Source organism: Archocentrus centrarchus, chromosome 18 (assembly GCF_007364275.1).
Source record: "Archocentrus centrarchus isolate MPI-CPG fArcCen1 chromosome 18, fArcCen1, whole genome shotgun sequence".
Lineage (NCBI taxonomy): Eukaryota > Metazoa > Chordata > Actinopteri > Cichliformes > Cichlidae > Archocentrus > Archocentrus centrarchus.
Genome location: NC_044363.1, coordinates 12728378 through 12752820, shown reverse-complemented (window position 1 = coordinate 12752820; position 24443 = coordinate 12728378). Strand labels below are relative to the sequence as shown.

Genomic DNA, 24443 nt, shown 5'->3' with positions numbered 1-24443 from the left:
TGGATATGAGAGTCTCTCTCTCTGCTGATCCAAGCTGCTTTTCTCATCTCTGGTCATAAGGTGTCGCCCGCTGTGAACATAATTCACTGATTTTACATGGACGTTAATGCTTGGCAGCAAAGGGGATATATTTTATGACTGTTATTTCTGACACAAACACATGCAACATGGGAAGAAACTGTGAAACATACTGGAAGGAAATCATTGGAAAAGCATCAGAAATTGGACATATGATTTCATTGCATGGGAGATAAATGTGTTTGTGTATTTTCTTTTCCGGGGTCGGCTCTGAACTGCAACACGCTGTGCATGCTGCTTCTGGCAAGTAGCTCTTAGCCATTATGGTCTATGTAAAATCACTGAAATAGTTCATGCTGTTTTACATTTTAAGATGAAAAAAGCATTATTTTTTCTTTTTTTTTTGCTTTAAGCAGCTTAAATCTTTTGTCAAATCTGACAGTCAAGCAGAGTAAACTAATCCTGATTTTACACTGTGGCTTCAAGCTGCACCTTCACTGTGCTGGTTTGACTGAGTCCTTGTTATGTTATTGAAAGCATCCTTTAATATTAAAAGATAAATAATTAAAAATCTGTTCCTCTAAGGCAGGAACTTAAAAAAGTATGTAATGTTTGTACATCAGTCAATTAAATTCAAAGATCAAACAGTGTAAAATCTTAAAATAACAGTTTATATGATTTTTGAAGCTACTTTGTGTCTACATGATCTAACTTTGCACGTGCATTTGTGCTTGCAAATGGTAACATACCAGGTCCCCCCGGAAATCCTGGGCGCCCTGGCTCCAGAGGACCACCAGGCAACAGAGGATTCAAAGGCTTCAGAGGTACACACAGATAAGCAGCCTTAATGAAATGAATTCTGAATCCTGGTAATACAGCATAATAATACTGCATAAACTGAAGAAATACCTCATGCAGACTGAATTATGATGAACATTAAGTTCATCTTGATCATTTTAAAATAGCCATAAATATTAAAATGTTTAAAAATGTGTGGGCTGAACACAGGTGTTTTGTGCACCACTTCCCAGCAAACATGGCTGAAACGGCGATGTTTCCGACAAAAACGTAACTGATACATTTTAACTTCAGTTTTATCTGACTTTAGAACAGGAAATTAGAGGTCATCCAGGCCTTTATGCCAGTTTAACTAACTGGTTTGTGTCATCTGGCTTTAGGCATAGATGAAGCTGGATGCAATGCTTTCTAATAATACTGCCTAAGGGAAGCATGTATAGTGTAAATAAAATTGGTCCTAGCACAGAACCCTGTGGAACTCCATAATTAACCTTAGTGTGTGAAGAAGACTCCCCATTTACATGAACAGATTGGAGTCTGTTAGATAAATATGATTCAAACCACTGCAGTGCAGTACCTTTAATACCTATGGCATGCTCTAATCTCTGTAATAAAATGGTATGGTCAACAGTATCAAAAGCTGCACTGAGGTCCAACAGGACAAGGACAGAGATGAGTCCACTGTCAGAGTCTGTAAGAAGATCACTGATGCTGTTTCTGTACTGTGATGAATCCTGACTGAAACTCTTCAAATAAACCGTTCCTCTGCAGATGATCAGTTAGCTGTTTTGCAACTACTCTTTCAAGAATCTTTGAGAGAAAAGGAAGGTTGGAGATTGGCCTATAATTAGCTAAGACAGCTGGGTCAAGTGATGGCTTTTTAAGTAGCGGTTTAATTACAGCCACCTTGAAGGTCTGTGGTACATAGCCAACTAATAAAGATGAACTGATCATAACCATTCAGATGTGTTCACTCTCAGTGGGTACTGCCTGTGTTAGCTGTAAAAATAAATGTTAATCATAGGCCTTTTCTTTATAAATAAATCTAATTTGTCAACTAAAAACGTATACCTTTGATGTTTGGATTCACATTCTCATTTTTTGGGTTGATGTTATTTACGATCAGTTGTATGTGAAACTCTGGACCTGGTAAAGTCCACACAGTTTTTCACTCACCTTTCCTCCATTTTACTTTCAGCTTTTTGTTTTTTTTTATTTATCATCCTTTTTCCCCTTCCTCTCTGTTTCTCAATTCCTCCGTCCTACAGGTGACCCTGGTGACTGTAACTGTCTTGGAGTAGACATGTCAAGATTTGTTGGACCACGTGGACTTCCCGGACCCAATGGTGCACCCGGCATTCCTGGACTGGAGGGTGTGTTTGGAGATCCCGGTTCGCCAGGCTTAAATGGCGTTCCAGGCCCTAGTGTAAGCAAAATTTTGTCCCTTCCTAACGCTTGAATGCAAATTCACAATGAATAGTTAGCACTGATAATACATACGTACCAGTTTCTGAAGTTTCACGTTCTGTCCCTCTTCAGGGTCGTCCTGGTGAGCAGGGCTTCGTCGGGCGTAAGGGAGAGAAGGGAGCGCCGTACTACCCCACCTTAGGTTTGGGGTTGAAAGGAGTGATAGGAGATCCTGGACGCAGAGGACCTACAGGTGAAACAGGAAAACCTGGAAGAGACGGACTGCCTGGCTTCCCTGGTTTCCCTGGACCACCAGTGAGTACTTAGACACACAGTTTTCATATCAATTCATCTTCACGTCCGTTTAAAAAAAAACGATGCACAAACATCATTTTAAGCTTGTTTCCTCTCTTATATTTTCTGTCCTTTTATTTCTTTTCCTTTCCTCTTCTTTCTTTTTCTCTCCTCATATCTCTCCTGTTTTTCTCCTTTTATTTCATTCTCTCTCCTTTCCTTTCTTGTCCTGTATAATTTCTGTGCTTTTCTTTTCATCCCCTTTTCTCCCCTCCTTTCTTTTTTGTATTTTACCATCTCTTTTCTTTTTTCTCCTCTCTCTTCATTATTGTTTTTTTGTTTTCCTCATATTTCCTTCTATTCCTTCCGTTTTCTTTCTTTCCCTTGATTTTTCTTCCTCTCTTTTCTTTTTCTTTTCTTTCCTGTACATTATATCTCCTCTCATCCTTACTTTTCTTTTGTTTTCCTCTTTCCTTTCCTTTCCTTTCCTTTCCTTTCCTTTCCTTTCCTTTCCTTTCCGTTCCTCTTGTCTTCAGGGTGACGCTGGCTTTGGCACAAAGGGAGAAAAAGGATTCCTGGGGTTTCCAGGTCCTAAGGGACGTCCTGGTGGCCCTGGTGAGCCTGGCATTGGCTATGATGGAATTCCCGGCTTTCGTGGAGAACCTGGAGATCCTGGTATTCCTGGCCTGCCAGGGCCACCTGGTTTACCTGGACCGAAAGGTAAAGTAATGACATGGAGTGATGGAGTGGGTGCGTGTGTCCATGAAAGGGAAAGACATCAAATGTGTGTGTGTGTGTGTGTGTGTGTGTGTGTGTGTGTGTGTGTGTGTGTGTGTGTGTGTGTGTGTGTGTTTGTGTGTGTGTGAGTGTGTGTGTGCACGCCATGCTATATTCTTCTACGGGGCGATATCCCCGTCACCTCATCCCATCACTGCCCATCCTCTGCATGCTATAGGTATCATACCATCCTTACGAGCTAGATCATTAGAAGACCATCGTCTGTTTTTGTGAGGCAGACAAACACTCCAGGACCTGAAGAGACCTTGTGGCTCTCGTTAGATTTTCTCTACCACAGCTTCCTGCTCTTCATGCCTCCTCGGCTACAGCAGCAAACTAAATGATTAATGGTCTCTATTAATGTGCTTACACACTTCATCTGCACCCAATAATCCATAAACTGCTTTGTTAGTTGAATAATTGACCTTCAATGATGATAATGTAATTGCTGATTATGCTACAACAACTGTGCTTGTTTAGTCTCAGAAGAGGTGATATGTTGATTTTGGTTGAAAATAGCTGGTGTTTATTTACTTATTTTTTTTACTTCTGGCATTTTTGCATTTATTTTGACAGTTTGGGGCTGAATTTTACCCAGAAGTCTGCTGTTTAGGGAGTGGGCGTGTCCTAAGCACTTGGTTATGGGGGTGGCCACCACATTTAATTATATTCCTGCAGAAATTGTAGTCTTTTCTCTGCCTTGTTCATTAAAAAAAACAACATCCATATAACCTAGCCAACAAATTGTTTTTTCTGTGTATTTTTACTAAAATCTTTTTCCTAACAATCGGATACTTAAGTTAAGAGTGACTGGTTCAAAAATGCTGAAAAGCGATTTATTACTCTGCTATCATCTGGTATGCACATAGAATGTATCTAAAAGATAGATGCAGTGTCTGGGTCTGAAATATGAAGCCAATGAACAATGCACTAAACCTGAATTCTTACTAAATGCCAGCAGGGAGCAACTCCTTGGGTATACTTTGGGCCCTGCTATTTTGATTGACACGTCACTAACACATGAGTGCGTCTCATTTGTTTCATTCAGATCTGTCCGTCACTTATGATATTATTATTTAAAAACAAAAAAGAAAATAATTTCTAAACAAACCACTGAGTGATGTGATAGTGGTTACTGGTGGTTTCTTCATGTTTAAAGGGAGTTTTTCATTCCCACCATGGCCAAGTGCTTGCTCATAGGGGGTTGATTGTTGAGGTTATCGCCAAATCAGGAGGGTCATTACCCTACACTATAAAGCAACCTGAGGCAACTGTTGTGAATTGGCACTATATGCACCCTCAAGAGTTTAATCCTGAAAAAGGACTTTTTTTAGTGTGTGTGTGGGGGGCAGGGGGGGGGGGGGGGGGTCTTTTGGTACAGACCAAAGTAGGTGGACTGAAAACATGGCATTAATTACCATTTGTGCCCTTTTATTTGCTGAACAACAGTCATCATCCAGCTTTGCTTGACCAAATTGATCTCTAACAGTTTCCAATGGAAGCTCGCTTCTTCCTCTCTGAGACTAAGTAACACAAAGCTTTCAGCAGCAGCTGGCCACTCATCTTCAGTATGAATGTGTGCTTTCATACCATAATGCCAAACAACTGATTAATTTTGCTTTTAATATGAAGGTTATTGACGCTGGCAGGAGATGAAAGAGAACAAGAAAAGTATTTGGATGCATCTCTGTGACTTTGGCATAGACTTTCCTTCTCTCTCCTCTCATGTTGATAGTAATAACCTGTATTTGCTTGAAATGAATGAGCTTTGAATTAATTGAATGGATCTGATTGCTGATTTGCTGATACCTGTTGTGCTGAAAACCCAAGTTAATGGCTTTATTGGCGCATGCAAATCAACCTAATTGGCTTTGTATGCTGCCATCTTCTACCTCTCTCTCTTTATCCCCCCCCATCCATCCATCCCCTCGTCTCTCTGACCTTCCTTGTGCATGTTGGTCTGTCCAGGTGAAAACATCTGTGAAGGGCTTAATGGCGCCGAAGAGGGAACGGGTGGGTAACTGATTCTTTTATCCACCAGCTAGGCTGATGAGCCTTCGACAGAACCTCTAGTGTTAGTTTCAGGCACACCAGCAACTAGCGGATTCAGACATATCCCCCAAGCAACGCTCATTGCTTCAGCAGCAGGGTTGGGATCAGCCAACGACTCCATACATTTGAAACAGAAATTCCGGCACAAATAGGGACGTAGTTGCTGCAGGACCTGGGACTGAACTGCAAAATGATGGAGGAGCTTGGTAACCTTGCTTTTATATTGCAGTATAACCTAAATACAACCAGGAGTCGAGATGGCAATTACACTATATTGCCAAAAGTATTCGCTCACCCATCCAAATTGTTGAATTCAGGTTTTCCAATCACTTCCATGGCCACAGGTGCAGAAAACCAAGACTGCTTCTACAAACATTTGTGAAAGAATGGGTCGCTCTCAGGAGCTCAGTGAATTCCAGCATGGTACCGTGATAGGATGCCACAAGTCCAGTCAGGATTTTTCTCACTACTAAATATTCCTCAGTCAACTTTTAGTAATAATAAAACAAAGTGGAAGCAATTGGGGATGACAGCAACTCAGCCATGAAGTGGTCAGCCACATAAAATCACAGAGCGGGGTCAGCGGATTCTGAGGCGCATACTATAGAGAGATCACTAACTTTCTGCAGAGTCCAACATCATCCAACATCAGTGTCTGACCTCACAAATGCACTTCTGGAAGAATGGTCAAAACGTCCCATAAACACACTCCTAACACTGGAATAAAAGCCTTAAAATATGATACTATCCGAGGTATGATACCTCTGTATCCGTCATAGATAGAGACAGTATACCGACAAACACTGGATCTTTGATGGATATGTTTTGGAGATTTCTCCGTAAACGGACAAGATTGGACCCTGGAAAATAAAAACTCTGAATGAACATCCATTACATATCCGGACAATATCCATTTAAACACCTGTGACAGATCAGATCTTATCGTATTCTCTCTGGAAACATTATGGATACGTGGCAGATCCAACTTCATGGATGTGCCACGGATCATTCCAGAGTGTTTCCGGATCTTTCCAGATACAGGCCCTTTTTGTTCAGTGTAAACTTTGTGGAAAACCTTCCCAGAAGAGTCGAAGCTGTTAGCTGGAAAAGATGGGCCAAAATGATATTAAACCCTATGGATTACAGTAAGAATTGGATTTCACTCAAGTTCATATGCATGTGAAGGTAAACGAACAAATACTTTTGGCATTATAGGGTATTTATAAATCACCACCTGTCATAAAGTGCAGTCGAATCAAGATTGTTTGAAGACAGGTTGCCTCCCACCTGTGCAATCAACTTGTGATCAAAAGTGGAGGTTGACTGTTGCGCACTCAACCTCAGAGAGACCAGCTGCTGCAGTCAGTTGTAAAGACATCCAGTCCAATCACTGGGCAACCACCAATTTTTCCTAGCTGTCCTATTTTTACTTTAGTGCAGCCGGTTGCAGCCATTGTTGAGGCAGTTTTTGTTCTTGTTTAAAGACACATTTTTGAGCTCTGCATCAACCTTACCATTGTTTGTCACCATGGATAGATATAAAGTAGAGAGAAAAGGAGAAACCTCATTGACTGATAACTTGTTGATCACTTGCATTGTGAATACAAGGGGAGAGTTACTCAAAGGAGCATGTTAAGAGAGACAAAAAGGTTCTTATTTTTTAAGGGAATGGTTATTTTTCTAATACTGTCCAATAAAGCAAATTTTGAAGCGCTTACAAGTTACTACCCCCTCTGAGGTCTCAGTTATCGCTGGGAATAATTACCTGAATCTAACCCTATTCTAACCCTATATAAAGGGGAAAAAAAAATATGAATACTTTTTAATGTGTGCTAATTGCAACAATTATTTTCTTTGCTCCCCAGTTGCTAAGACTTGGGAGAACAAATTAATAAAAAAAAAAAGATGACATATTCTGACCCTGCAACAGGTTCACGACCTGTCCAGGGTGTACCCTGCTTCTTGCCCTTTGGCAGCTGGGATAGGCTCCAGCGCCCCCGCAACCCTGAATTGGATAAGCTGAAGAGGATGGATGGATGGATGGATTCGGGTTAGGTTCAGCACAGATGATGGCTTAAACCTCAGAGGGTAATGATGTCATAGACTGGATGTAAGCCTTTCATCAGCTTTAGGTTGCCAGGTTATGAATATTCATAAATTTCCCATGCTTATCCATTTTATAGAACTACCCTTGTTATATATTAGTAGATTTTTTCCAGAAAATTGCATCAAATATATTTTTCACAATACATAGAGTAGTATTTGAGCTCCTATTACAGCTTATAAACTCCCTCATAGAAAGCAATCATGGGAAATGTAGTGGATTCTGGAAACAGTTGGCTGTCAATCATTTGTTCACGATGAGGTCGATGGAAGCCTCTCGCTCCCTGCGTCTTCAGGGATTCCACTCTGGCCGAGTCAGTTGATGATTGACAGTTGAGCTTCAGGTCTATTTATAAATGCTCTGCTTCCTCCAATCAAAGCTGCTAAATATCTGGTGCATGTTTTCAAACCCTGCCTCTCCTAAATGCTTTTAACCGGCGAGGGTTGGGCAAGGGGGGGTGAGAAGGAGAAAGAGGGGGGCTAATGGAAATAATCCTCAAGCACAAAGCCCATACTGGAGTTGTGCCCATCATCTTCCCTGCACAAAAATGGAAGTCTCTTTTAATGGAGGCGATAGACAATCAGTACTGCTAAAATATTCAAAACTATGATTATTCAACATTTTACTGTGTTATTATTGATACTCCAGTTATTTATGATAATATATTGTTACTTGTCCTTTGAATTGTGTGTTGAAATTTGATATTTTCACTAAAGCAATTCCTTATTAGTACTCCTTATGCTTGCATTTTAAGTTGTGATTTTGCGCTACATAGTGTTAATTCAACTCATTGCTCTGATTTGATGAGATAGAAGTATGCAAGTCTATTCTATTGTGATGTTTAAGTGTTTATATATGTATGTGTAAAAGATATAAATGGTAACCTGTGTATGGCTGCTACCAGGACAAAGTCTACCTTGCGTATATACTGGTGAGGCAGGAGACCCAGGCACCTCCGGTTCACCTGGACAACCAGGTACAGTTTAACAGATACTTGATGTTGATTTTACAGCCTATTATGCTCATTCATTGTTCAAAGTTTTTACTTTTGAATTCTGAAATGATCACAGTTAGCTTCATCTACATAATATTTAGTAAGATTACAATATTATTTTCTTTGCATGCACTTTTACATTGTTTGTTTTTAGATACAGGTATGTGATTTTGAATATGATGGTCAGATGAATATGTTAAATAATAACTTCACTTATGTGTGTTAATGCTTGTTTTATTGGAAGACGTTTTTGTTGTGACTGCTGCTTACAAACTGGGACAATAAATCATCAGAATGCTCATAATTAGCTAACTTCTTCCACTTGGCCAGGTCCTAAAGGCCAGCCAGGACCCCCAGGAGGCCCTGGACGTCCAGGGTTTGATGGCCCCAAAGGAGAGAGAGGGGACCCGGGTATCGGAGGCCAGCCTGGACCTGAAGGTAAACCTGATTAATGGGCTTTCTCTGTACTGGCTGCTTTGCAAACTGGAATAAGAGAATGTACAAAAGTCAAATGATTGTTTCTTATTGACTTGCAATGTAAATGTAGTTATGTAATTAATTTAATTACTTTTTTATTTCTGCTTTAAGCCTTTCTATAAGGCTATTCTCAGAGGACATGGAGGTTGTTTCATTTGTTTCTAATGTTACATTTATTACTGTAGATATTAAGCATGATCATCTGGAACAAACCATCCTGAGATGATCTATGCTGCAGTCACACTAAAGCAGTGATGGAAAATGGAGACTGTAGACATGAACAGCATTACTGCAACCATGCTAAAAATTAATTAGTTATGGCGATCTTTGAAACGGTTATTTCAAAGACAGGGAACAATCATTTGCCATCTTCAAAGCAGCCTCAAGGCGTCAAGATGGCGATAAAATGGCAGTCTGCTATCAGTTTCTGATTGAATGGGGTCAAGTTGGATATTACATGCTATTAGTTTGTGATAATATAGTGATTAAATGTGATAAATAAGCAAAAACTTTAAATCTGTTACCATATACATACACAGACATTCACATTAGCTACTTACATTTAGTGTCCAGTCAGAACCTCCTAAGTCAGATACAGAAATTCCTCCACAAGTAATGACAAAGTTGCTGCAAGATGGTGACTTAACTCCAAAATGACATAAGTGCTCATCACCCTTGGTTTTATATAGGAATATATCCAGAATACAGCCAGTTGAATGGAGTCCCATATTACAAAGAGATGCTTAGCAGATGAATTATACACACTGGTGCAGACTGACTCAGGTTGCAATACGCTGGCAATTTGTCTGCATTTATAAATTAGATGGCAGTTATTTGCAAACCTTCATCAGCCTGTCAGAGAGGGATTGCACTCAGTCCAAGTCGGACAACGGTTGGATGGAAAAAGGTTGCCTCCCAACAGATCATCAAGTGGGTGTCCAGAGATTGTTGGTAGTGGTCACAGCAACAGCACAAAAAATTCTATGCAAGCAACAGGGAGCTACAGATTTTTCCTAATAGCCAGTTTACTCCGACACAGCCTAAATTCAGTCCATCTTCTAGATCAAAGTACTGCAGAACTGCACTGGTGTTCAGGACTAGGAAATTTGGGTGTTGCTATCTGTGGAAGGTGACGTATTGTACTTTATAATATGAATGTTTAGCTTAACTGACTAGTATTTCTGTTGGCAACGGGAGAAGACAGCAAAGTTTTGTCATCCACTCAACTAGTCCTATCACTGTAAGAATTAGAACTCTCTAAACCTGTGAGCAGGTGATTAGTTGCTCTTTAAAATGCCATGATATTTTCTTTTTGCATCTTTTTGGCCTGTTGGCTTCCTTCCTTCCTTCCTTCCTTGGATTCTTGGTTCTTCTGTCCAGGTTTGCTAATTTCATATCATTCTGATGTTTTTTTTTCCTGTGGACCAGAGGTATGGAGGACTGCCATCCATCTTCCGCTGTCAAGTCAAGTCAAGTTTATTTATAAAGCACATTTAAAACAACGACGTTGACGTGTGTTCATGTGTAATATCCATTATATGTGGTGTGGTGCGCTCCATGTGATGTGCTCTGCGTCGTCCAGAAAATATCCAAAAATCCTTTAGTAGATTTTTCTCAAATTTGGCAAAAACATTTATTGAGGCTCAGAGAGGAAATGTTAAGCTTGATGTTCTGAGTGAATTACTGGGGGGCCCAGTAATAGCAAATTTTCACACATTTAACTGCAGAAAAACTGTTGAGTAACTTTTATTCTAAGTTCATGTGATTATTAGTAATAATAATATTAATAATACCTTGAATATGAATGTAGTCCAATTTGGCTTGAATCAATCTGAGGGTAAAATGGCGCTAACTCACTATCCTAATACATCATTCTCATCTTTTTGTGTCCTAGTGATTATTGCTAATAATAATAATATCTCTGACATTAAGAAAAAGTTGTTGTTAATATCATCTTAATGGCTGTGTATCTTGTTTCTATCATGCTCCAGGGTTTTCTATCATCTTACTGTAGCTATTAATGTCTGCAGGATTCCAGGGTCTCTGTGACTCTATTTTTTTAACATTTAAATCTGGATGTTTTTTTTTTTTAGTCTATCAGCATTTAATCTTTGATCTTTAACTGTCGTCTGTCTTACTTTCCACCTTGCTTGCTGCTTCCTGTTACAGAGAAAGGGAGCGAGAGAAGGGTGCTTCCTCTTCTGCTGTTCTACATGGATGTTATTTCCACTGCTGACTAACATGAGAAGCAATGTCTAGTTGCACCCAAGTATAATCATCTCAACTCTTTCCTCTGCCTGTCCTTCCTGCAGGTTTCATTGGACCCAGAGGGGACCCTGGAAATCCAGGTATCCCAGGACAGAATTTTGCTGGGCCCAGGGGTAAGGATGGTCTCCCAGGGCGTCCTGGAGCCAAAGGCCCGCCTGGAGAGGTGCTTGGAGCTAGCCCTGGAGTTCCTGGAGCAGACGGTTTGCCAGGAATGCCTGGAGACAAGGGCCAGCCCGGGACACCTGGAGGACCCGGAACACCTGGTGGGTAGTAGGACTTGAGTCAGTAACCTATTCTAATAAAACTAGATAAAATGAGAGCACAACGTGTGACTAATGTTCCAAAGTAACAAATTTTGACTTAGCAATCAAAGACCAGCAGTAAATTTACTGTGCTGTTTCTACTAGCAACTACCTCTAAGGAAATTTTGTTCTTGAAGGTTTTGATGGACGTCCTGGTGCTCCTGGTCGAAAAGGCGAGAGTGGAGTTGATGGTCGTCCCGGTATTCCTGGCCTTCCTGGACTTCCAGGTGGTCCGAACGGTGGCATTATTGGTCCACCTGGACCTCCTGGCAGCAGGGGACTGAGCGGACCACCAGGTGGGAGAAAAAAAATTATTTTTGTAACTTTTTTTTTTTTTTGCACATTTTAGACTCTTAAGTTCTATATTTGGGAGATTTTCCGTGTGAATTATTGTAAAAGAAGGTGAAATATTACGGTTTGATCTCTACTGACATCTTTCATTTCTCATCCCTTTACCAGTGTTGGTTTGTTCCTTTCTTTTTACATAATTTTTTCCTTTCACAGTCACCCGACATCACAGTTGCCTGTTTTATTTGTGTTGTTTATCAAACACTGCATCACCCAAAAAAATGTCTTCTCCCTCTTTTTTTTTTGATTTTTTTCCTTGTCGCGGTTTTTCCTCCTTGTCTCTTTCATCTTGGTTTTTTTTTTGTTGTTGTTGTTTTTTACACCACCACCATCATCATCATCTCCATCCATCCTCTCATCCCTCCATCCTTTTTTTGTTGGTGTTGGGTCACTCGTTATAGGCTGCCAAGGTGAGACACTCTCTCCCTCATCCATCATCCATCTCTCCTCCCTCCCAGCCGCGCCATCCTTGGCTTCCATTTCCTCCATCCTCTTGCTGTTCGTGCATTAGACCAAACACTTGAACTGCTGCCTTCATTTCTCGTCTGCGCTGCGAACAAATGTCCATCTCCACAATGCAGTCGTGGAGTCTCGGTTGGGGTGTGACTAAGTCTGATGTGGTGCTTCATCAAATAGTGTTGCGTAAATATATATATGCATCTGAAACTATATTAAAACACATAAAACTATGATCCTGGAAGAAAATAACTTCATCACACCCCACTGAAAGACTCATTCAGATGGATATTTTGTAACAGATTTGGAAACAAAGCATTTCCTCGTGAAATGCGAAAGCCGCTGTTTGGTGTTCTTATTTGCAGCGATGACTAACCTTATTGTAAACTAAGTGTTCAGATCTAATCAGTGCCAGATGTGTTTGATGAATTAACTGTAACAGGTTTGTGTGACAATTTGAAAATCTGGGGGCAAACGCTGTTTAACTTGAAGCTAGAAGCTTTTATTTATTTTTTTTACACTCTTAAAAGGACTTGTTATTTTCAGCACATCCTTGCATTGACCAAACATGACAGGCAGCAACTTTGCAGCACCGATGTGTTGAAAATGAGTTCATTTTTTTAAGAATGTAAACAGTAGTGGTTAGTGTGCTTTAAGATGGCTTAACCATGCTATTTCAGCCTGGAATTGCACTTAGAAACATTATAATTACTGATTCGCTGGTTCTCACATACTCCAAGTATCAAATTAGCCAAACTGAGCTTTCAAAAATCCGCAATCTGGGTGCAATTGCAGTCTAATCGCAGCAATGAAACACTGTAAAGAATTGTGTGATTGCATCGTTGTCTGCTGTTTGCAAGACTGTTTCAGTGTGTGTATTAAAAATAGAAAAAATCTAAACCTGACTATTCTGTTGGAGGTAAGTGTATTTATTATAAAAGAAAGCTGTTTTTGTCTTTTGTGTGTGATGTTGCTAGTCTAAATATCTGACTTTTAAATTCATATAATCATCTTATGATGTTGTTATGGTAAAAAGAAAGTACACCCTCTTCAAATGTTTCTGTGTAGGTGGTCAGTCATCCAGGTCATGGTAGTCTCTGGAGCATGAGGTGAACCACAATGCCAGATGAAACCATGATGTCCTTTTATGTGGTTTCACTTTTCACTTGCATGCCCACAACTGAAGCAGTGGAGTTGTCAGAAAACAACTACAGGAACAACTCCTTACAAAACAGAACCAGCTTTACCCCAGATCAGATTTGCACACTGTTAGATCTCTGCCTTACCACAACATATTTCAAATACAGTGATGGATTCTACAGACAAAAGCATGGATGAGCCATGGGCTCCCCAGTGTCACCCATTGTAGCCAATCTTCACATGGAGGAAGTGGAACGTAAAGCTCTTGGTTCTTTCAAAGGGATGGCACCTAGCCACTGGTACAGATATGTGGATGACACCTGGGTCAAAATCAAAACCCAAGAAGTAGAAGCCTTCAGTCGCCATATTAACTCAGTGGATGAACACTTAAGGTTTACCAGGGAGGGCAACAGGGATAATAGGTTACTGTTCCTGGACTGTGCGGTGCTTATTGAGGAAGATGGAAGCCTCAACATTGAAGTTTACCAGAAGCCCACACACACAGACCAGTATCTCCTCTTTGACTCCCACTGGAACACAAACTTGGGGTGATCAGGACCCTGCAACACCGGCCAGAAAGTGTTCCCTCTAAGGCAGAAGGGAAAGAAAAGGAACACACACGTAAAGAAAGCACTTAAAACATGTGGTTATCCCAACTGGGCTTTCATCAAATCAGCCAAGATTCACAGAAAAGAAGGTCAGGCACCAACTAGGGAGAATAAGAATGACAAGAGGAAGAACACTGTCATCCATTATGTGTCAGGCTTGTCAGAGAAACTCAGAAGAATTTTCTCCCAGCATGACATCCAAGTATACTTCAAACCAAGTCACACCAAGTCTCAGCTGTACATCTGCATCTAAAGGTCAAAGGGCATTCTTTTGAGGATGCCAATGTTCACATTTTGGACAAGGAAGACAGATGGTTTGAAAGAGGAGTAAAAGAAGCCATCTATGTCCACTGTGGACAACCATCACTGAACAGAGGAGGTGGATTACATCAACTTTCCCCTGCTTACAATGTTGTCCTGAGCTCCCTCCTGATACGCCTCAACCCCATTCACACCGTTGTTCAGGTGACCTCAATAGGTCACTTGATAGAGTGGGGCGTAGTTCCAAATTGGTTTGACCCAAAACCACTGATTGTAATGACCCACGCCTCTTTTCACACCTTGGCGCATGTGATTATGCACATGAACAATAGAGGGTCACAACCACCTCCAGAGGACTATGCCCACTGGGGGTTTAAATACCTGGGTCTCTCCACCTTTTGGTTTGAGAACTGAAGAAGCCTTTCGGATGAGAGGTGAAACGTCTTCAAGAAACAAAAAGAAGTCCAGTCACCCTTTTTTCAAGCTCCAGAGACCTCTTTAAATGTTGAGGTTTTACTTATAAGGACATAATAAAAATAATCTGGTTCTTAGCAACACAATCTCAGATGAACTCCAAAACATGACATATTACACTGTGTCTTTATTTATTTAAAAAAACTACACCAACTGTCAAGCACGGTGGTGGAGAGGTGATGATTTGGGCTAATATTGGAGCCATAGGACCTGGGCTCCTTGCAGTGTTTGAGTCAACCCTGAACTCCTCTGTATACCAAAGTGTTCTGGAGTCAAATGTGAGGCCATCCATCAGACAGCTAAAGCTTGGCCCAAACTGGGTCGTGCAACAGGACAATGATCCCAAACACAGCAGCAAATCTACAACAGAATGGCTGAAAAAAAAAAAAAGAAACAAATCAAGGTGCTGCAATGACCCAGTAAAAGTACAGACCTCTGACTGATATGCTTTGGTGGGACCTTTAGAGAGCTAAATGAATGCCTGCAAAGCTCAATGAACTGAAGCAAGACCATAAAGAAAAGCGGGCCAAAATTCCTCCACAACAATGTGAGAAGCTGATAAAGTCATACAGAAAATATGATTACTTCAAGTTATTTTCGTACAAGCCGCTGAATCATGGGGTGTACTTAGTTTCACACTGCTTCTGCAATTTGACTTAATTTTCATTAAATAAATAATGACATAACATAATATGTCATGTTATTGTTCATCTCAGGTTATATTTACCTAATTTTAAGACCTGTTAAGGATTTTTTAATATGTCCTGATGTGTAAAACTGGCAGAGGTTGTACTTTTTTTTTTTTTTTTACCATGACTGCATGTTTTTCCAGATAAAGAGCCAGCAGCCATTTTTCATATTTCCATATACATTTTAGATTGAAATCAGTGTTTTGTCTTTCTTTTGCCTGTTGTCACCATCCTGCCTTCCGTCATCGGCAGGTTACCCTGGTCGAAAGGGAAATAGAGGAGATCCAGGTTTCCCTGGGCCTGCTGGAATGAAAGGAACTCCTGGACGGCCTGGCATTCCTGGATCACCGGGACCAAGGGGACGCCCCGGACCTCCAGGACCAGGAACTAAAAATGGAATTCCAGGAGCACCAGGAAGAAAGGGTATGCAGAATAGTTTTTTAATTGTTTTTGTTGTAGTTTTTAGCTCATCCAGCAGAAGAACTGATGACCTTATGCTGTGGCAAGCATCCATCGTCCAATCACAACTCAGAAGAATTGCTACTCTTCGAAAAGCATTGGTCAGATTTCAGTGTAACTTGCACACATTGATCACCTAGTGACTCTTTACCCAAACTACACTCATTGTCAAGGTCACATTTGTCATTTTAAGGGCACTTTTCCATTTTGCACAGCATAACTTTTATGCATACTACTTAAAATTTCACCAAATTCTTGTTCCTTATGTGCTGAACTTAATAGATTTTGAATGCATAAAATAATAAAGAAACAACTTCCTCAAAAACCAAATAGTGGGACAGCTTGAAATATCACTTTGTCACACGTTACATACCAGTTGTCTCCTCTTATATGTTGGGACATTGGTAATAGGGTCAGTGCTCCGGTATGCTGATCTGGTCACATATTTTTATGTTTTTTATGGTCATAGTTATTACTGACCATGAAGTCATAATACTCCTGAAGTCAAACGCTATCGTGTGGTGGTGAATGAGATGCATTTCTCCTGGATGTCTGCGAGCTTTGACTTCTCAGTAGATTTTAATTCTCATTAGTGCAATACAGCCAACCAATGACAGGAAAACTTTCTGTATGTCACACATTTTGACAACCTGTGTGTTTAGACGAGTGACTGTTTATGGACTGTAAGGGCTGGGCCGGAGTATCATGGGACCGCCCCGGTGTGTCGGTAAGAACACCTCGAGAGTCTGGATGTTGGCGAAACTTTAATAAGGATCATGCAGCACGGCTATACACAGAGCTCAGCATGTAGGGATCACAGATGCAACTTGTGATCTAAGAGAGAAATAAGATGAACACTGGTTTGTAATGCTAATGCATACATTCACTACATATATTATCAAACACTGTATAACACACCAATAATGCAGGTAGAGTAAACTGACATTGATATACTGTTTGTGGTCAGACATATCCATTTAACTATGAGTGGGTTGAAAAGGAATTAGTGCTCCACTGCATAACATTGTGCGCAATAAACGCTCTCATTAATATAGTAATGCAAACAATCACAAATGGATTAATATATAGCAGGCACAACCAACAAATCGCTAGCTTAGCCTCTAATACAGCAAACAGCTAAGTACAAACAGGCTAATCGCTAACGCTAATCGCTAACGTTAGCCACGAACATTAGCCGCCAGCGCTAACCGCGCTACATCGGCATACAACAATCAACATTAACAATGGAAACACTCACGGATCATCAGTGACACACAATCTCGCATCTGCTACAAGGTGAGCAGCTCTGCAGTCACAGGCACTGCGAGGCTGGATTGTCTGGCGAGTCGGCGATGAGTGCTCCTAATGGCGTCTGTGTCTGTCTGCACTTGAAAGGAAAAGGGGAACGTACCAAGTACGTCGTGTGTGATCTGGGCGCATGCGCGAACTGTCGGCTGCAGCCCTTAGTCTTTCTAACACTGCCGCCCCCACATTTGATGCCAAATGTGCTCCCTAGAAAGACTGAAGTGAGCCTCCCTGCTCACGGCCCATTGACCTCCTCCTCCGGCATCTTAGGCAGAATGATGAGACGAGTGATTGGCCTGGTGTATATCTTGTCCTCGATCTGTATCTCGGCCGTCCTGACATGACCATCTGGGCCTGGGAACACTTTCACCACCTTTCCGATTCTCCAAACCGATCGAGGCACCTGTGGGTCTACTACCATGACTACGGCTCCAACCATCATGTCTGGGGTAGTGGTCCTCCACTTGTTCCGTAGCTGCAGACCAGGTAAGTAGTTCTTTACGAATGCCGTCCAGAACCTGTCTGCCAGCACCTGAGAGTGCCTCCACCTCCGACGTCCAAGGAGCTCGGATTGCGGATAGACTACCTGGGGCAGGGAGCTGTCTGGCCGCCCCATCAGCAGGTAATTGGGCGTGACAGGGTCAACGTCTGCTACATCGGCCGAAACGTAACCTAGCGGCTTAGAGTTGAGTATGGATTCAATCTCTATTAAGATGGTTCTGAGAACTTCGTCGCTCACAGTCTGAGCACCCAGAGTGGTGTACAGGGCAGACTTTACTGACCGGATCTCGCGCTCCCATGCTCCGCCGAAGTGAGGTGCCGCTGGTGGATTGAAGTGGAACGCAATCTGCTGTGTGGCTAACTGCTGCTGGAGGTCAGGACATAGGCTGGAAAAGGTGTCCCTCAGCTCCCGCTCACCTCCTCGGAAATTGGTTCCTTGGTCTGAGTACAACTCTGCTGGCTTGCCTCGCCGAGCTACAAACCTCCGGAGAGCCATCAAGAAGGAGTCACAGTCAAGTGAAGGTAACACTTCTAGGTGTACCGCTCTGGTGGTGAGGCACTTAAAGAGTATACCCCATCGTTTCTCCGTTCTTCGGCCAACCTTCGCCAGGAGCGGTCCGAAGCAGTCAATACCACAGGAGTAGAACGCTGGCTTAAACAATCTAAGCCTTGGCGGTGGTAGGTCAGCCATCCGTTGTACAGCAGGTTGGGATCTCCATCGACGGCACTCGACACACACCTGCTGGCAACGCTTTACGGCCTCACGCCCCCTTAGGATCCACACCCTGCGTCTTAACTCCGCGAAGACTCGTTCGGGCCCAGGGTGGCACAGTTTGGTGTCATACTCCTGGATGAGTAATTTGGTGGTCGGGTGACTAGGGTCAAGTACAATGGGGTGTACTGCAGCTGGATCTAATCCTTCCCCTCTACGGAGTCGTCCACCCACTCTAACGACTGCACGCGTTGTGTCGAACTCCGGAGCAAGGCAAAGGAGACGACTATTGGATGCTACGGGCTTCCCTGCCTTGAGGAGGTCATAGTCATCTGCAAAGCTCTCTTGCTGCGCCCTCTGGAAAGCAAAGAATTCGGCATCCTGGTATGTACTAGCTGTAGGTGGCCCTGACAGCCCAGCCGCCCCGTGAAGCTCCTGCGCTAGTGTTTCCATCAACTCCTTCCAAGTCTTGAATAGGGACCAGTCCATACTCGGCGGATCAGTGGTGCTACTCAGACCACAGAAAGCCGAACGTCTGAGTTCAGTAGTGTCTCCCGACTCGGAGGAGTGCTGCAAAGGAAGGGTTGGCCACTCTTCGGGGGCTAACTGCAGAAATTTGGGTCCCTGACTCCACCGGTTTGGTTCCCCTAGGTGTTGCAGGGACTTCCCCTTTGTGAGGTCATCTGCCGGATTCCGTGGGGAATCAATGTATCGCCAGGACTGGAGGTCCGTAAGCTCCTGTATCTCTGCTACCCGGGTGCCTACGAACACTTTGAAACGACACGACTCTGAATGTAGCCAGGTAAGGACAGTGGTGGAGTCACTCCAAAGCACACAGTGGCGAATCTCAAGGGTGAGCTCATTCCTTAGTAGCTTGGCCAACTGTGCTCCTGTGACTGCTGCACATAGTTCGAGTCGGGGCATGGAAAGTTGCTTCCGAGGGGCAACTCTTGAGCGTGCAAGAAGGAACGCAATGCAGATCCTCCCTTTGGGATCTTCAGACCGCAAGTAAGCGACCGCTCCATACGCTTTCTCAGAGGCATCACAGAATATGTGGATGTCTCTCCTGGTTGCAGCGTGGTCCATCTCTGCCGGTGTGTAACATCGAGGCAGTTGTATGTGAGGTAGGTGTTCGAGTTCACATTCCCAGGTGCGCCAGGCGGTCAGAAGCTCTGCTGGGAGACTGGGGTCATCCCAGTCCCTCCGCCGGTCCCATAGCTGCTGGACCAGGACCTTTGCCCTTGTGGTGTAGGGTAGCAAGAATCCGAGTGGGTCGTACTGACTGGCGAGCACTCGGTAGATGTTCCGCATGGTCACCGTGTCATAGGTGATAGGCCTGTGCTTGTAACTGAAGGTGTCCGCGTCACACTGCCAGCACAGTCCTAAGGTGGACTCGCGCGCTTCCAACTTATCACATGTTAGCCATAGCTCTAGCTTCTCTGACCTGGCCTCGGCCGGGAGGTGGCTGATGACGCCCGGCACGTTGCTCGCCCACTGCCGGATCTCGAACCCTCCACTTTGGAGAAGGTCTCTAAGGTTGTTGATCAGTTGTATGGCCTCTTGTGTGGATGGCACGCTCTGGAGGCAATTGTCCACGTAGAAGCCTTTCTCTATTGAGAAGCGCTCTGTGCTTCCAGGCTTGCTGTAGTCAAAGACATGCCTCTGCAGGGCATAGGTGGCACAGCAGGGGCTGCACGTGGTACCGAAGGGCAGCACCCGCCACTCGTAGACTTCCGGCGGGTTCTCTCTCCGCATGTTACGCCAAAGGAAGCGCAGAAGGGGCCTGTCTTCTGGTAGTAACCACACTTGGTGAAACATGCCCTTGATGTCACCACTAACACCGACACAGTGTTCTCTGAACCGCAGAAGGACGCCTAGTAAGGAAGGGCTCAAGGCAGGGCCAGGTAGCAGGTACTCATTTAGACTGAGGCCCTTGTATCGAAAGGAACAGTCGAATACGACTCGATTTTTCCCATTGTGTTGCACCAGGTGGTGTGGGATGTACCAGCTTTCTCCACTGGATGAGATATCTGGCCTGACTACTTTAGCAACTGTACCGGCGGCCTCCAGCTTCGCAATCTCGGCTTCATAAGCAGCTGCACTCGTGGGATCTTGTAATAGGCGTTTCTCCAAGCTCCTAAGCCTTGGCATTACTGCCTCCATGGGGGCCTGGAAGGACGGAAAGGTTTTCCTCCGAAGTAGAGGGGTCGCATACCGGCAGGTACCATGAACCTCAACGCGCTGTGTTTTGGACTCCAGGAGATCAATGGCTTGTTGGTCTTCTCGTGATCGTGTCACCTGCTTCTCGCTGCTCGATGGTAAGAGGTCGAGCTGCCAGAGCTTCTCTACATTCCTCAGCAGTTCTGCTTCTCGAGGACTGAGCGACGTGAATAAACACTGCTGAGGTGATAGCTGGAGCTCTGCCATCCGAGCCGGCCCCTGGAGAGTCCAACCAAGCCTGGTCTTTATGGCCGCAGGACCACCGGGGGGACCTAGACGCACCGGTTCGACCGGTGTAATCAAGTGAGGGTTGTCGGCCCCAATGAGCAACATAGGCCGTACCTTGTCAAAGGCTTGGAGTGGGAGGTCATGGAGGTGTTTGAACCTTCTCTTGAGTGCAGCCACAGGATAGGTGTGATCAGCTAGGCTTAGACGTTCGGCAGTGAAGGCATCCTTGACCTGGAAGGTTCGGTTGGGTTGGACTGTAGATGAAACTCTGAAGGTAACGGAGGCGCCATCCAGGGTTTGTACATCCTGTCTGATGGTCCGCAGGGCTAAAGATTCTGGGTGGCCTTGGAGGCCTAGCTTATGTGCTGCTGCAGTCAGGATCATTGTGCGTTCTGAGCCATCGTCTAGGACCGCGTAGGTATCAAGTGTCTGGTTCTCGTAATGAAGAAGAACCCGGACAACCTTCAAGAGGACCCGGCTGCATTCTGCTGGCCGATCAAGGTATAGCGTCTCTGTAGCCGAGCTGACCAGACAGGACCTCTCCCTTGCCTGCCTAACATTGACCTCATGTAGTATCTGGAGGTGTTTGCCCTGACACTTGCTGCAGAGTTTCTTCAGGTCACATTGGGCCGCCTGATGTGCTCTGCCGCACCGCCAGCAGCGTCGGTTAGACTTTATCCACTGGATAACTTGGGCCTTATCAAAGGACTTAAAGGTGTCGCACTGGCTCAGGAAATGATCCTCACACTCACAATATGGGCAGTACGCGTGCTTGTTCCTTTTCTTACCTGGTGGATCAGGTTTCGACTGGGGGGGTTCTACTGGCTGCTGGTCAGGAGTAACCTCGACCCCATGCAAGATCGTGGCTGGACGAGGATTCTTGGTGTCATGCCGCTGATCCGAGCGTCGTTTCCCCTCGGGCCGAGGGTCCTGGAAGCTAGCATGGCTCTCACTATCCTGGCACCACGCCTCATATTGCAGCCAATCGGAGAAGTCGGTGAGATTGTACCCAACTCCTGATCGACGGAACGTACATCTCCGAAATTCTGATCGCAGGTCAGAGGGAAGTTTACTCAAGAGCCGCTCGACGTGGGACCCGCACTGGAGCTCTGCTATGCCTTCACGTCCAAGGGTCTGGAGCATTCCCACCAAGGCTCTCACTTGTAAAGCAAACTTCTGAAAGGCTTGGGAATCTCCTCGTCGGATGTCTGGAGCGTTCATCACCGTGGCGATCTTCTTCAAGGCCAACTTATGCGGTTGACCAAATCTGTCGGTCAAGGCAGCCATCGTGTCCGAATAAGGTGTAGATGAATTCAAATAGGCATCAGCTACAAGGCGAGCCTCCTCTAGTTTGAGGTGGTCCAGAAGAATTTGGTAACAGAACAGCTCGGTGGCGTCAGGCGGTAGAAGGTTCTCCAAAGCGATCTTGAGATGGGTGAATTCACTAGGGTCTCCTTTGGCGAAGTCGGGAATGGTTGGAACGGGTCCCCGGTACGTTCTCTCTCTAAGGAAGGCGGGGGGTTGGTGTACTGGTGCAACGTGCACCATAGGGTGTGGCTCATACCTCACCTGAGGGCCTGAGGGTGCGCTCGATGGCTTGCGGGTAGCTAAGCTCGGTGGTTCGGCAAGTCTGGTTGGAGTCCAGCCGGGAACCGGTTGGTGCGGGTAACCCTGAATGTAGGCCTGACTGAATGAAGATGGCTGAGGAAAATAATCACTCGGCTGATACTGGGGTGGAGGTAGCTCATGGTGTGGCCGCTCACCTGGATATTGTTGACCCACCTGTGGATTCCTCAGCACGCGGCCCTCTGCTTGATCCTTGATGAGTTGTAACTCCCGCATCATGCGGTTGATGGAGTCCATCAGGTCTTGTTCTCGTGCGGAGGTGGGGTGCTCACCAGGGCCCTGAGGATAATGACTACCCTGAGGCGCAGGCGGTCTAAACCTCAGAGGCTGTGGTTGTAGCACTGGTTCTGCATGCGATTTCCAAGCAGACTTGGGCTGCGGGTCATGGGAGGCACCACCGGGGGGCTGACAGAAGGAAATAACATTCTCATCATCATAAGCACTCAACTGCAACTTATCACTATGAGACACAGACTGTCTATATAACCCAACATGTCCATCATGAGGCACTGACTGTGCCTCCTGCTGATCAGGGCCCTCCCACGGTCTATAGAAGGCAGAAGGAGATGTCTGGTTGCTCCCAGCGGGACCGATCAGCTGTGCACTGGACCGGGAAGGGTACCATGCGTTCTCAAGTGTAGGTGTCGCGGCGGATCGTCGTCCCCCAACGGGGCTCCACTCCTCCGCTGTAGACTCGGCATACTGGCTGATAGGGCTGGCGCTGGTGGAGCGGGATGCCTGCACCGTCCTCCTTCCCACTTCTGCCGCGGCCACGTTGGGAGTCCAGTCCTCTGAACCCTGTGTATGCTGTGCTGCATGTGGTGCCGGGGGTGGCTCTATCGGTTCCCAACCTGCTGCTCGGACCTCATAATCTCTCAGGTAAGCAGGCAGGTGAGACTGACGCTTAGGGCGTGTAGAAGCTGCAGGAAGCTCCTCACCAGGTCGAGGAGGCTGCATCACATAGGCATAAATCCAAGGCAGCCTCACGAAATCCGGCTCGAAGGACCACTGTTTAGACGAGTGACTGTTTATGGACTGTAAGGGCTGGGCCGGAGTATCATGGGACCGCCCCGGTGTGTCGGTAAGAACACCTCGAGAGTCTGGATGTTGGCGAAACTTTAATAAGGATCATGCAGCACGGCTATACACAGAGCTCAGCATGTAGGGATCACAGATGCAACTTGTGATCTAAGAGAGAAATAAGATGAACACTGGTTTGTAATGCTAATGCATACATTCACTACATATATTATCAAACACTGTATAACACACCAATAATGCAGGTAGAGTAAACTGACATTGATATCCTGTTTGTGGTCAGACATATCCATTTAACTATGAGTGGGTTGAAAAGGAATTAGTGCTCCACTGCATAACATTGTGCGCAATAAACGCTCTCATTAATATAGTCAGCTGACAGTAATGCAAACAATCACAAATGGATTAATATATAGCAGGCACAACCAACAAATCGCTAGCTTAGCCTCTAATACAGCAAACAGCTAAGTACAAACAGGCTAATCGCTAACGCTAATCGCTAACGCTAATCGCTAACGTTAGCCACGAACATTAGCCGCCAGCGCTAACCGCGCTACATCGGCATACAACAATCAACATTAACAATGGAAACACTCACGGATCATCAGTGACACACAATCTCGCATCTGCTACAAGGTGAGCAGCTCTGCAGTCACAGGCACTGCGAGGCTGGATTGTCTGGCGAGTCGGCGATGAGTGCTCCTAATGGCGTCTGTGTCTGTCTGCACTTGAAAGGAAAAGGGGAACGTACCAAGTACGTCGTGTGTGATCTGGGCGCATGCGCGAACTGTCGGCTGCAGCCCTTAGTCTTTCTAACACTGTGAATCATGATGCCTCCTGAGCTGGATGAGCTACTACATCACTGTTGTTCAGCTTTTTTATAGATA

The 24443-nt window shown here is 44.6% G+C and overlaps 2 protein-coding genes across 4 annotated transcripts in view; one reads left to right on the top strand and one right to left on the bottom strand.

Annotated features, from left to right (window-relative positions):
• Nucleotides 1–24443, top strand: part of col4a6 (collagen, type IV, alpha 6) — a 171460-nt gene that overhangs the window by 135119 nt on the left and 11898 nt on the right. Inside the window, exons 22-32 of one of the 2 annotated variants that reach the window (XM_030753181.1) lie at nucleotides 771–842; nucleotides 2085–2242; nucleotides 2356–2538; nucleotides 3054–3237; nucleotides 5263–5307; nucleotides 8355–8426; nucleotides 8775–8882; nucleotides 11234–11452; nucleotides 11629–11787; nucleotides 12241–12249; nucleotides 15720–15890. In XM_030753181.1, coding sequence (XP_030609041.1) covers nucleotides 771–842; nucleotides 2085–2242; nucleotides 2356–2538; nucleotides 3054–3237; nucleotides 5263–5307; nucleotides 8355–8426; nucleotides 8775–8882; nucleotides 11234–11452; nucleotides 11629–11787; nucleotides 12241–12249; nucleotides 15720–15890 — 1380 coding nt within the window. The remainder of the gene's footprint in view (nucleotides 1–770; nucleotides 843–2084; nucleotides 2243–2355; nucleotides 2539–3053; nucleotides 3238–5262; nucleotides 5308–8354; nucleotides 8427–8774; nucleotides 8883–11233; nucleotides 11453–11628; nucleotides 11788–12240; nucleotides 12250–15719; nucleotides 15891–24443) is intronic. The other variant, XM_030753182.1, reaches the window with a different exon arrangement.
• LOC115796760 (uncharacterized) lies at nucleotides 16592–24407 on the bottom strand. 2 transcript variants are annotated; one of them, XM_030753179.1, is made up of 3 exons: nucleotides 24155–24407; nucleotides 17185–23706; nucleotides 16592–16760 (listed from the first exon to the last, which is right to left on the bottom strand). In XM_030753179.1, the coding sequence occupies exon 2, from the start codon at nucleotides 23473–23475 to the stop codon at nucleotides 17467–17469; it is 6009 nt and encodes a 2002-aa protein (XP_030609039.1). In that variant the 5' UTR covers nucleotides 23476–23706; nucleotides 24155–24407; the 3' UTR covers nucleotides 16592–16760; nucleotides 17185–17466. The 2 variants fall into 2 exon arrangements, with proteins under 2 accessions (XP_030609039.1, XP_030609040.1); XM_030753180.1 differs by lacking the exon at nucleotides 24155–24407 and having other exon boundaries at nucleotides 17185–24111.

What these genes read in the sequence shown, in the direction of transcription:
- LOC115796760 (XM_030753179.1), bottom strand. Translation starts at nt 23,475, where the DNA reads ATGCAGCCTCCTCGACCTGGTGAGGAGCTTCCTGCAGCTTCTACACGC.